The sequence below is a fragment of the Drosophila virilis genome, chromosome 4 (assembly GCF_030788295.1).
Source record: "Drosophila virilis strain 15010-1051.87 chromosome 4, Dvir_AGI_RSII-ME, whole genome shotgun sequence".
Lineage (NCBI taxonomy): Eukaryota > Metazoa > Arthropoda > Insecta > Diptera > Drosophilidae > Drosophila > Drosophila virilis.
The window spans coordinates 23,115,044-23,128,484 of record NC_091546.1 but is presented as its reverse complement, the minus strand read 5'-3'; the positions used below and the strand labels follow the sequence as shown (position 1 = coordinate 23,128,484).

Genomic DNA, 13,441 nt, shown 5'->3' with positions numbered 1-13,441 from the left:
TCATTTATTTTACTCACTTATCGACGTCACCGGCACACATAATTGCATACATTACAGGTAATCAATTATGCCGAATTATACATATTTGGTGTACTCTGCATTCCTCCTCTCAACCGTGGCCGTACATGATTCAGTTCAAATTGATATCCAACTTATTTGGTATTCTTTTTTTTCTCGATTTAATGGACAACTGCACCAAATTGAGGGCACTTAACGATCGCTTTTATGCATATATACATATCTAGGTTAAATAGCTTTCCAGCTGAGAATTGAGGAGCTTGAATAAAACTGCCGAGTCGTCGTAATTGAAGTAAAAGTATATCAAAGTGTTTGAACTAGCAATCGTATTTAGTAGAGCTGGGTATGGAATGAGCAAAATTTGGAAAGGAATAATAAAGTTGTAACTTCGGAATATTTATCTCTTAAGTTGTCTTATCGATTGATAGTAATATATCCTTATAGAGACTATTACATGTTTGTGAGAAAGTTTCTAACATATTAGAGCATCGCCCAGCCTTTGCGCATTGTTGATGAATTCAACTTTTTATTTTAGCTGCCATTAAAATAATCTTACAGGTATAGCCAAAAAAAAAATCAAAGCTCGGTTTTTGTTTTTTCTGCTCAGTTAGGTGTTGAATATAAGATCCATGGATCACATCCTAGCTTGAGAGCTAACCTCAATGGTTGCTGTCAACAAACCATTTTCAGCACTTATTCAAATTCTATAATGTTATTATTAAATTTTAATAAACATCACCCAATACGTGCTACTGATCACATCAGAAGCTCCAACACAAGAGCGACTAATGTATTCAAATATATTATCACTAGGGCTCCCTTAAATGTGGCTTGCACTGTCTTAGCCATATCAGAGCACCTCGTCCTGCCAGTCTGATTAATTATGAACAATAAAAACTAATCCAGAGACAGAGTCAACCCACTTTTCAACAGTTTATTTATCGCTACTTTCGTTGAGCTCAACATTTTCTAGCTTTAGTTGATTAATAAAGAGTGCAACTAAATAGTGGGAAAATTCCCATGACCATAAAATATCTGTTGACTTACAGCACCTGCTACATATATGTCACATCTCTGAGAAAATCTGCAGTAAACATTTACATTTCCGCTGCGCTATAAATTATCATCAATATTAATGACAGGAAGGATCCCCTTTGCTGCTTGGAGCTTAATATGGACAACATGCTGGGTGCAGTGAGCTTTATAAATCCACTCATCGAACCCCATGACGCTGCTGCATGTCGTCCGCATACCCTCCGAAACATGCTGAGCCAAAAGCTATGCAACACATGCCACAGCTAGTCTCTCTTGCTCGCCCCCCCTCTCTCTCTCTCTGCTTTTTCGCTCTGCCTCTCTATCGTTCACGTGAACATGAAGTCGACTTTTTGCGTTACAACAATTGACATAAATGCCAAGAGAGGATATTACCAATTGCCTTAAGCCAATTTTGTCATGAATACGCAGCAGCAGCAGCAGAGGCGCCAGCTGACGTCTATGATGATGTTAGGAGGGGTTCTCGGGCAGGGGGACAGCCCCAGTCTAAGGATAAGGATAACGATGACGTTGCCTGAGCGAACACAATGAAGCTTATAAACGAAATTCAATAGCTGAAAATCGGCGTCCCATCTGCGCTCCGGGTGGACTATTTACAATCGAATTCAAGACCAGCTTCCAACTATTTTTCAAACTGACAGATCGTTATGGCATTATGCATTGTGCGACTATTTTTACTGAAGCACCTCCACTAACCTCTATCTCCCACCCTGATGCAGCTTCTGTGTTTGCTCTGCCAATTTCCGGTCGTGCTTTTTGGGCTACAATAAGAATAAAAGAGAAGTTGAGACCGCCCAGCCCATTTTTGCTACCGTTTGGCTTAGCGGAAAACTCACATCTGTTAGCTAACTTTAACCCATTCAATTCCAGCGTTAGCTGGAGAATATTACCCGCTCATTGAGATTTATATTCTTAAATGTAAGCTCAATTTCCAAGTCAAGACATTGATCGTTAAATAACAATATTTTATAAAGAGACAAATTGTATATATATTGGAAACACGGCAAACTAATTACAAATAGCAGATCAACAACTTTATATTTAAAGGGCAACTCCACTTCAGCTTAGCTAAAAGCTCATTTACGTACTTTTAAGCGCTCCTATTTTAACTAATTTATTTATCTGAATATGACGATCGGTTTATAATTTTATATTTTTCTAAATGTATACAAAAAATATATTTAGTATGCACACAATAAGTATTCATTTAATTATTATTTTTATACATTGAAGAGGTGCTTTAATACTTTTAAGTTTTCTTGTCGTACATCTGAAAAACATTGCATGAGGGTTAAGACTTTCTGTTTGGTTATCCCCTACCCCTAAACGTGCTGTCGCCGTGTCCGTGACTGTCTTAAGTGCCTAAGTGACATTAAAGTTGCACAGCAAAAACCCATCCAACCCACTGAAAGCCGTTTTGGACTATTATTGATTTTAAAATGCAGCAATGGTTGTCTGGCTGCAAAATGGCATTTCGAATTTTTAGCCTTACTAAAGTTTTTCTCTTGCTTTTCTTTCTTTGCTGCTATATACTTCTTCTCTCTGTTTCTTTTATGCTTTAGGTTACAAAATGTCTCGTCCTGAATGCAGAAATCGTCTAACTGGCGCTGAAGTCGATAGCGCGCTCTGCAACGCAGCTAATCGCCCGGACTCATCGGTGGTGCCATGTAATACACACAGCTGTCCGCCGCGGTAAGTACTGCTCTGACAGTTGCCCAAAACTCCCTAGGCAGCCTCCTGCAAGCCTCCCAGCCGCCCAGCCGCCTAGCCTCCCAGCCTACATCACCCAATTGCCTTAGTCCACCTGCCCAGCTATCAATTTAAATGGCGTTTGGTTATCGTGCGCACGTTTTGATTGCCTACTCTGGCTCTATTATCGCCCGGCACTGCCTGGCTGCGGGCTCCTTCACGCTGTCTGTCTTGTTTAGCCTCCAATGTACAGAGCCGCTCCCCCACACTTATTTATCGTTTTGTGACATTTTGCAAAACCAAACTGAAAGTTTACGCCAATTTTGTGAGTGTCTCGCGCCCAGCGCCTCAAATTCTAATCTCCGTTCTGTGCGGTTGTCCATTGTTGGTTTTCCTTTGTACTCTCTATACCCTGTAATCAAAAAACTGCATAACAGTACTATGACGTAACAGCTCTTGGTCCATGTATTGTGTAAATCGATGTCTTCAATAAAAAAGCTGACTCAGCTCTTTGTCTGATCATGTGAAGTCGGGAAATATAAAAGCTAAGTCATGTAAAATTGTTATATTGGTTCTGTATTATTTATGTATTATTTATTTATTTATGGTCATCAAAGCTTACATACATATATACAGGGCAACTGGTAGTCGATCATTGAAATCTCTTACCTTTTTTTGCTTGCCTCTGTTGCTCTTTGCCGTTTCGTCTGTTTATTGCTGTTCGCGGCTTTGGGCCGCCGTCGGTTGGGACATCAATTATTGCCTGTGATTTTGGCTGTCTTGAGGTTTCTGTTTTGGCAACGCTTGCTGCAACATTGGGGAGTTGCTAATAGCTGGTTGGGGTAACGCCTGGCTGTCAGGCGGTATTTGGAGGACCATTGTGTTTGCCAGAGACTTATGATAGTTGTTAAGAGTGTAATGCATGAATCTTGCAATTGAGTTGTATCGTATGGGGGAAATGCTGAGGATTGCCAAATCCGAAGTAACGTTAAAATGGAAAACGATTAATGTTAAAGTCTAGACAGTATAGTTCTTATTTTCACAAGGATTGCATTAACATAACTATGTGTGGTTGGACCAGAGCGTTAAGGACAAGCTTGTAGGCAACATTTGCAGATAAGTGTCTACAAAAGGGAATTTGAATTGTTTTCTTAAAATCTTTAAATGTAGAGTCAGAACGGTAATTAATAGCCAAATTCCATAAAAGAAATTGTTAACGCTCTTTATATGATTTTCATAAGTATAATTGAATAGAATACAGAATTGACAACTAATCGAATCTCGATTTGAGCCCTAACTTCTAAATCACAAATTCTATTCTGTTTTAATCAATGTTTGTTAAAAGCTTCGATATGAGGATATTTGGAAATACTTTTAGACCCATTATAAATTTGGAAATACGTTCAACTACCTTAGGACTTTAGGTATATTTCTAGAGACATAAGAAATTTAAAAACGACACCCAGTTTAGAAAAGTTTTCTTCAGTTACCGAAGGCTCATTACTGACAGCCGCCACTGAGCTGACCTCATCAAATTCACAAAGTGATTCGTCCAGCTAAATAATCTGTCTGCATTAAAAGCCATGCACTTTAGTGTCCAACACCATTTCGAAAAGGGCGTAGACTTTTTTAAGGTTTCTTTTATTTTTTTTGGAGGCCAACCGCAGGGGCGGTCAACGGGCAGCTTGTTTTGGAAACAATTTAGTTGAACTAATTCAGCAAAACGGCCGCGCAAGTGGCCTCTATGCTGTAGTTGGATACTCTAACCACTTGTCCGCCTCTTCCGCAGTTGGATAACCGACGACTGGAGCACTTGCAGTCGCCTCTGTGGGCACGGCTACCGTGAGCGAATGGTTGTCTGCGCCGAGGAGGACAACGGCATCAAAACGCGGGTAAGTGCGGGGGCGGGCTAGTGAAAGGGGTTGGTACTTTGGCCGAAATAGTTGAACGAAAGTGGCTATTACCAGAGTGCCGCCCACTTTTAAACGCTGCTAATTTTGCATACAAAGTGGCGACTCGACTGACACACACAGACACACACACACACACATAAAGGCACAGACACACACCCATACCAGACATATTATTACCATGTTTTCTCACACTCTCCCTCTATACAATTTTTTTTTTATATTTTGTCTGTTCTTCACTTTTCTGGCTCGCTTTCATGGCTGGCCCTTTTGGTAACAGGTTGCAGATATTATGTGCCGCACTCCAAAGCCGCCAACACAGGAGACCTGCATTATCGAGGAGTGCCCGCACTGGGAAGTGGAGGACTGGACCGGTGTAAGTACTACAACAACAACAACAACAGCAACAGCAACTCGTGTAATAATCATGCACTTTTGCCGGCAACACAGACCTAACGAAGACCAAGACATAGATGTAGTTGAAGGAGTAGAAAGAGAGACGCAGACGGAGACGTTGACGAGAGGCCATGTCTGGCCACAGTGTGTACTTAGCTAAATGTGTAGACAGCTACTTGTTTCGTATACTCTTACTGAGGGCCTTAAGAAAATTAGCACACTTTAAAGCCTACTGATTGCGTATCTAAAAGCTTAAGGAGAGCATACTTCTCTCTTCCAAAATTGGAGGCAGCTTCTTTTTTGAAAAATCAAACTAATGCCTTGCTTTTAGATTTTCCACATTCTTACAATCAGCTTTAAATAAAAAAATAAATATTATTTTAGTCTTGGTCTTGCAAGATTCATCAGATGCTGCAGATTATGTATTTAAGTCTATACGGTTTTTCTTGACCACGTTTGTCGACTTCAATTTTCTTATTTACTGAGTAATCTTTTGATACATCTGCTAGAAAAAACACTCAAGAGGTGGCAGGTTTATCAGCTGGAATTTACTTAAATGATTTTATAGAATCATATATTAAGTATGTAAGGGTGTGTAAGTTTCGGCGCGTTAGTTTTAAGGTTTTGCTCGTGGTGTTTTTTGCAATTTACTTTGCTTGCTGGCTCGTAATAAGCCGCTAGACTCGAGACTGAAGCCTCTTCCCGGCTATAGCCATACAACTTAATCAACTTGGCGGCCGTTGTTGCCGTATGCCCCTGCTTAAGTTTGTCTGGCCACAAGTAACGCGTCAACCCCCCTACCCAGCCACTGTTCTGCACATGCCCCCTGCTCTACGACATTTGCGCCTTATCGAGTTCACTTCGCTGCTGTTCATTTAAAGTGCAAGTTTATTAATGTGAGACTCGATTTCTATATGTGTGGAAAGATCTTAAGGGTTGGGATTGTTCCTAAGAGGCTTGCGCAGGGTGTCAAGTTTATGTGTTGCTTAATTGAATTGTCTTGAGTTTGAATTTTATTTATTTTGTTTTCGCTGAATGTTGCTTAAAAGTGTTTCCCTTCGTTTTTTCTTCGAGTGGTAGGTTAAGGCCATATGGAATAGTGGGGCTGGCTCCTGATTTTATGTGTGCTTCCCCCTTTCCGCGTGACGTACAGCCAAGTCACTTCTATAGCTCTTAATACAAAGTGGATTACAATGTTTTAAAATAATGAGCTCAACTTCAGCCTATTAAGAACTTTATGAACTAAAAAACAGGAGGAAAAAATGAAACTTTTCGAAAAAAATTTAACGGCTTGCATGTTAATGGCAAGCACTCAGAGTATTCTAAAGATTAAATTAAATAAGACAATAACGTTCAGAACACCGAATATTAAATACTCTTTCTGATAAATATGATGAGGAAGAAGTGGATGGTCCAAGTATAAATTATCTGAAGGGAAACTAAAAGTCAATTGTAAAACCGAAGGAGTAGCAAAAATGCTTGTTAATTTATTGATAATACAGAGTTCTCAGCAAAAGTTTTTAATGAATCCAATATTTAATTTAGTATTCACTAAAAAACTGTGACTGATTTTAATAAAAAACTTTCCGGATTAGATTGCAGAAATTATATTTCTGAGAATGTTCGTCATATTCAGTCAGAAATTATATTATCCGTAGAGGGCCAGAAAGAGAAAGAGACAGCAAGAAAGTATATAAAGACAACTCAACCCCCACGGAGAGCCTATTAAAAAACACATTTTAATGTTTTTGTACATTAATAAAATAAGTATGCCCATGCATACATATATACACATGTGTATATGTGCATGCCACAAAAATTAAGCTCCATTAAAATAAGCGGAAAATTGGCAAAAGTTGCGGGCGTGTGGAAGACATGAAATGCATAAAAGCAATGAAAAGCGATGGGGCGCAGATAAACAATGGGGTAAGCCACTTGAAAGGAATGTTACACATACGCCGCATGGAACCGGCAACTGACAAAACGCAAACAATATGAAAATATGAAAAAATTTGCATTTGTATGCGTGGGCGCGTGCACGTGCCAACCAGGAGGTGGGACAGGATGTATAAGGGATGTCTGACCATGCCCCTGCCCGCGAAATTCTCTTCAGCATTCGCGTTTTGTTTCAAACAGAGGCCACTTTTACTTTCACTTCTCACGACAGCACTTCGTCATCTCGCGCGTCGTCATCTTTTGCGCAAACAAATGAATTTTTATGGGGCCCTCAGTAAAACATATTGCAATAATTTATAATGCTTATGGATGTACTCTCTATCTGCCTGCCCCTCTATCATAGTGCTCCGTTTCGTGCGGACAGGGCATTCAAATGCGCGGCGTGGAGTGCAAATCGACAGATGGAAGCCTGAGTGCCAAATGTGATCCCCTCACCAAGCCGGGCAGCATGCAGCAGTGTTCGACGGGCATCCATTGTGATGGTGGTCCAAATAAGGGCGGCGGCACCATCATTGTCGGCAGCAGTCGCTCTTTGAATGAGGTGAGCTTGTGGCATGCCAAATGCAGGGATTAGTCCAAAGCCTTACGCTAATCTCTATTTACAGCGCTCCGAGCGGCATATGGACAGCTCGGATCTTGATGATGATGACGACGATGAGGATGCGGATGAAGAGGTTGAAGATGTGGACGATATGGAATCTGGGCAGGATACGGATGACGGCGAGGGCCTCTCCTATGCCGATCAACCTCTGCGCTATGCGCATCATACACAAAGCCGATTGCATCACGAGACGCCTGAGGAGCCACGCACCATGCGACTGATGAGTGGCAGCTCAAGCAAGAATCATAATAATGCAAGGGCAGGTGCAAGTGGTGGGACGGATGTACCGTCACTGGATCCAAGGTGAGTAGAGAAAGAAACAATGTTTGTTTATGGCAAAATGATTTGCTTAAATGTGAGTCCTAACGTATATATAACAGTGAGGTTTTAAGCACGAGAAACCATCTGATTTTATTACTGAAACAACAATTTGTAAGTGTGACTTTATATTATGAGAATCGTTTAGAAAGGCGATATTTTTCCGAGGTATATTGTTAAATATGCGCTCACTTCTGAATCACATTTACTTATGTGTGACCACTAAAAATCGGAGGACATAAAGTGACAGACCGAGACATAGAATATAATAATAATTTAAAGAGAGGAAAAATTTGTGTAGGGAAAGGAACACACATTAAATTAAAGCTGTTTTTACAGGAAGTTACATATTTCTAATATATGCATGATTTTAAAAAATATTAGCTGACACGTAAACAATCTTTAAAATGTTCTGTAACGAAGCCATATTTTGTTGACCCAGCCAAAGCGTTGCCTAGCGTTGCATCTGGCTGTCTAAGTGGTTAATAATCTGTCATTACTCAGACTCAGACCTCCAGCCAGGACACACTTGACATATTTGAACTGTGGCACAAGTTCTCTGAGTCCCTCACTACAGCAGCTCCCTTTGGAGTTTTGCTTAGTGCCCTCTGCTCACGACTTCAGCTTAAGTACTTGGCTTACAAGAACTTACAAGCAGCACACATGCACACACACAGCAATTAGATTGACTGTGGCCACGCACTGTGCCTTCTCATAATGTCCTTGAGCCGTGTCGACACCTAAAATTAAGGCTATCGACAACGACATCATCAACATGAAACTGTTCAAGTTGCTTGTAAGTACAGTAAAGTGCGCCTAATGACAATTAAAGTGCCGCCTTTGCTGCTGCTTTGTTGATGTTTATTGGAAAGCGATAAAGTAGCCGCGATAAGCTGTCCAATCGGGTGCAAGGTGGGATTTAGCTGGGGGTGCAGAGCCGGCTGAAGTAGCGTATATAAACCAACATTTTAATTAGGCGCCTATACTGCGAATGGGGAACATCTAATGAAATCGTTTGGAGCTAGCTAAATCAAATGCTTTTAACTGTTAATTGGTATGTGGGGAATACTCGTATACCAAGTAATAAATTACAACTCTGATTGGGCCGCGCACACACCATGCTCTAAATTAATGTTCTTCTCGTTATACCCTACCGAAGAGTATAAGAGATTAGTTGTAGACTGTCGTGTATGGAAAACTATATAAGTTTACCACGTAGTAAATTACAAGTATTTGTGCTTATATGTACACATACTTTATATGCCTATGTATATATAGATGTATAATAAAAAATCCTATCGGCGGCTCAAAATATTCGGCATGCCTCTGAAGAGTGTTTAATCTTTGGTATGTGAACCAATTAGGCTTGTAATTTATATGAATACAAGTTTTTCTATAATTTGTGTGACTTTTGTATTCAAGGAAATTAGTCAGTGTAAACAACAGCGACTTGGTATTTAGTAGTGTTGGAAGGCGTTGCCAGCTTAAGTGCTCTATCGATTACCATACATTTCCGGAAATGTACTACTAGAGAACTTCCCCAACACAAGCTGACATATTTTAACAGGCTAATGCCCAATCGAATACCGAAGGAGGAAATGACAAGCTGTATCGTCTTATCGGCCAATACAGTAGAAATACAGCAGCGATAGCTCAATATGAAATTAGCAAAAATAAGTCGTTAGATTAATGTTTGTATTAAATGAAGAATTTGCTAAAGCGAGTGCATTGAACTTCATCAATAACCCTACCTCCTAACTACTTATTATGGGAACTTTTAGCTGTGCTCTCTTAGTAAACAGTATTGAGGACTGTTAATGTATTGTAGGAAATTTAATACCTCGGATGTTTTCTGGTGAGAAGTTTGACTTGATGGTATAATTCAAATTATGATTTACCTGACTTTATTAAAAAGTTCAGTAGATAAACTGGCTATAAAAACATTTTATGCCTACCCACGCAATATCTCGTGCATTGACCCAAGGTCCAGAACCAAATCGTACCCACACATTTCTCAAAGACCTAATGGAGCGATGCTCAAAAACAAACTGCCGCTTTTTATGTTTCGCTGAGAGGGCAATTTAACTTATATAGTTTATATATAGTATATACTACAGATACTATCATCTGTTGGTCTGGGTACTAAACTAAAACTACGAGTATTGGCGGCCTGTCGCCTGACGCCTGCCGCCATAAAGTCGCGTCTTGATGCCGCCGAAAAACCTTGGCCTCTGTGTGCGGCGCAAGGCACAAGGAGATGCGCTGGCGAAGCGCCAGACAAACAAACAAAAAAAAAACAACAAATCCAAAGGCAAAGCAGCAAAAACAACTATTAAAGCGCAAACAAAAGTTTCAAACGTTTTTGGGGTTTGGCACTTGGCCTACGCGGCGTATGAGCAACGGGCGCCGGTTATGAAATCAACGAAGCGACCTACTTAGAGGACCTTTCGAGGCTACTGCCGCTCTGCAGATGCTGTAACATTGGCGCCACTTTAATGCGCCCGACGCATGTGGTGCCACTGACGGTGAGGGTCGGTGGCAGCAGCCACAATTTGACTACAAATCAATAAGTGATGACAAGCGGGACAATTGGCCCCGGAGGGGCAAGGGCGCACACTACTATTTGAGCGGTCAGAAAACTATGCGCTGTGTCAAGCTCTTCTATTGACTGTCAATGTGGTCATAAAAACCACTCTGGCTAACAAACAATGCCCAGCTACAGCAGCAACAATAATATCTGTAAAATAAGTCACCATTTCCTAGCCTAAAACTCAGCTCGACTAGGCAATTCCCTGTAAATAGTTATGGTTATTTTATTTCAAAAATATAAGCTGATCTATCATGAAGGGGTTTTTTTGATTAACTTTTGCATCTCCTGTCAACTCTTCTACATACAAAAATTTATTCATATATGCATAATAAACATATGAAAAATTACACATATTTATATATGTAACCGACTCGCTCGATTGAAGAGTTAAGATATGTTTCCTCTGGACTATAACAAACAATGTCATTAGCCTTTACTACCCTAATTAATCACATTTGTGTTTCCAGGGTAATTCTATTGCCCATGGAGTGGCGACAAACATGTCATATAGCACAGTTTTTGGGGCTCTGCCAGCGGGCACGCTTAATAAATGCGACTCGGATGCGGCGTAGCATGAAATGAAATACAATGTGTAAAACGTGGCGCTGACTATTGTTGCATGGAATTTGCTTAGCGCTCGGCTGACAGACAACAGAGATTTTTGGGTTGGGGGTGGGTGGGCTTAGAGAGGGATCGAAGCTGTTGCCTTTTATGTGCTGTGCTCATCTGTTTGTCAGCCAAATACAAAGCTCAACTTTACAGTTGTATTTAGTTTTAATAAACTAAGGCATTGAGTCTTAGATTTAAAGCTAAAAGTCAATATACATATGCAGCTGACGTACTTGATATGTCTTTAAAATCAAATAAAAACAAAAATTTGCATGGAAAGTAAAAATTTATAAATTGATCCAATAAATCGCACATGTTGCTCTATGCAAAACGAAACAATAAGTGATTAATCCCAATAAAAACACATTCACATTTCTGGGAATTTTTCTAATACTAACATTTTAAATTAGCTTCCAAGGCATAAAAATATGATTATTCGAGTTCATTTTCTTTTATGATAAGAGTACACAATATTTCAACTTTAACCCTTCTATTTATTTTTCATTACGTGCAGTTACATCAAGGACACCGAGTGGTCGCCCTGCAGCGTTACCTGCGGCGAGGGCATACGTCGACGCGCTTATAAATGTAAAATCTTTCTGGAATATTCACGCACAGTGGCCACGCTGAATGATAGTCTGTGCGAGGGCACCAAGCCGCATGATGAGGCAGAGCGTTGCGTCGAGGAGCCGTGCATGTTACCGTCGCATGGCTACGATGATCAGTTTCCGCGTGACTCAATCAAGGTGGGCGTCTCAGAGCCAGGCAAGACGTATGTATGGCGCGAGCAGGGCTACACCTCGTGCAGCGCTTCGTGCTTGGGCGGGGTGGAGGAGTTAATCATCAACTGTGTGCGAGAGGATAATGGACGCGTGGTCTCGCCATTCCTCTGCTCGCCAGAAACGAAACCGGAGGCGCGTGTACGCACATGTAACGATCGTCCCTGTCCGCCGCGCTGGAACTATTCAGATTACACGCCCTGCTCGAAGAGCTGTGGCATTGGTATCAAGACGCGTGAAGTGCAGTGCATCCATGAGGTTACACGTGGCGGCGAGAATACCATGGTAGTGCCCAATAGCATGTGCCCACAGCCACCGCCAGCAGATCGACAATATTGCAACGTGCTGGACTGCCCGGTGCGCTGGGAGGTGGGTGAGTGGTCCAAGTGCTCGCACACCTGCGGCTACGGCATCAAGGATCGCAAAGTGGAATGCAAGCAGATTATGGCACAGGAGCATAAAATTGAGCGCCCCGAATCGATGTGCCCCAGCGTCAAGCCGCCGGACAAGAAGCCTTGCAATGTGAAGCCCTGCCCACCCGAGGATCCCAAGCCTGTCATACAAATCAGCAACTCTACCCATATACAACACGACCCGAAGAAGACGAAGATTACACTGAAAGTTGGCGGTGCTGGTGTCGTCTTTTTTGGCACCCAGGTCAAGATCAAGTGTCCTGTGAAACGCTACAATCGCACCAAGATCAAGTGGAGCAAGGATCACAAGCCGTTGGCTCGTTCGCGTAAATTTAAGGTATCCAAAAAGGGCGCATTGCGCATTCTGGATATCACGTTCCGTGATGCGGGCGTCTATTCCTGTCATGCAGGGCTCAGCTCCGCAGAGATTAACATCGAGGTAAAGGCTAAGCCCGGACAGCAGGCCGAAGAACTGGAACGCCAGGAAGCAGGTAAGTTAAGCGTCTGCTTTAAATCAATCTCAATAAGTTTTACGCTTATCTTAATGTTTTTTTTTTTTCATTCATTTATACGATTTACAGATCGTTTAGTGCGTGAGCGCAGCGGCACGGAGGCGCTTACCTCAGCGGACATGACGTCGACCCCGAACGGTGCCACAGCCGGTGGGGCAACAGCGGGCGGCACTGATGGCGGCGCTAATGGGTAAGTAACGAGGGTCACTTGGCTGACCTATCCCGAAACTTTTTGCTTTTAACTTTTCACTTGAAGAGTTGCTGGGAAAGTTGGCAAAATGCGGGAACTAATTAGCAAGGCGCGGCATAAATGAGCGGCCATTTTTAATTCGACGTAAAAGTAGGTTCGTTATGTTTGAAAATAAGTATAGGAGAGATATATACAAGTGTCGGGAACATATATATATATATAGGAATTAATTGATTAATAGGAGAAAACTGGCTTATCCTTTTAACAAGGAAAAACTACTTTAAATTACTTTTCTTTATTTAATCGCTGTAAGCAAAACCTAATTCCCTTCTTTTTTTTTTTTTTTTGAACCATTTCTGACCTATTTTTCAAGCTAACCCGTTGCTAACGGCCTTCCTTAATATTGA

At 41.4% G+C, this 13,441-nt stretch overlaps 1 protein-coding gene across 5 annotated transcripts in view; it reads left to right on the top strand.

Annotated features, from left to right (window-relative positions):
- The window catches only part of nolo (no long nerve cord), an 86,330-nt gene that overhangs the window by 53,054 nt on the left and 19,835 nt on the right, over window positions 1-13,441 (top strand). For all 5 annotated transcript variants that reach the window (XM_002051031.4, XM_032437681.2, XM_070209390.1 and 2 more), the window contains 7 exons: window positions 2,634-2,763; window positions 4,550-4,652; window positions 4,951-5,046; window positions 7,366-7,563; window positions 7,628-7,926; window positions 11,655-12,823; window positions 12,914-13,034. In XM_002051031.4, the coding sequence (XP_002051067.2) occupies window positions 2,634-2,763; window positions 4,550-4,652; window positions 4,951-5,046; window positions 7,366-7,563; window positions 7,628-7,926; window positions 11,655-12,823; window positions 12,914-13,034 (2,116 nt within the window). The remainder of the gene's footprint in view (window positions 1-2,633; window positions 2,764-4,549; window positions 4,653-4,950; window positions 5,047-7,365; window positions 7,564-7,627; window positions 7,927-11,654; window positions 12,824-12,913; window positions 13,035-13,441) is intronic.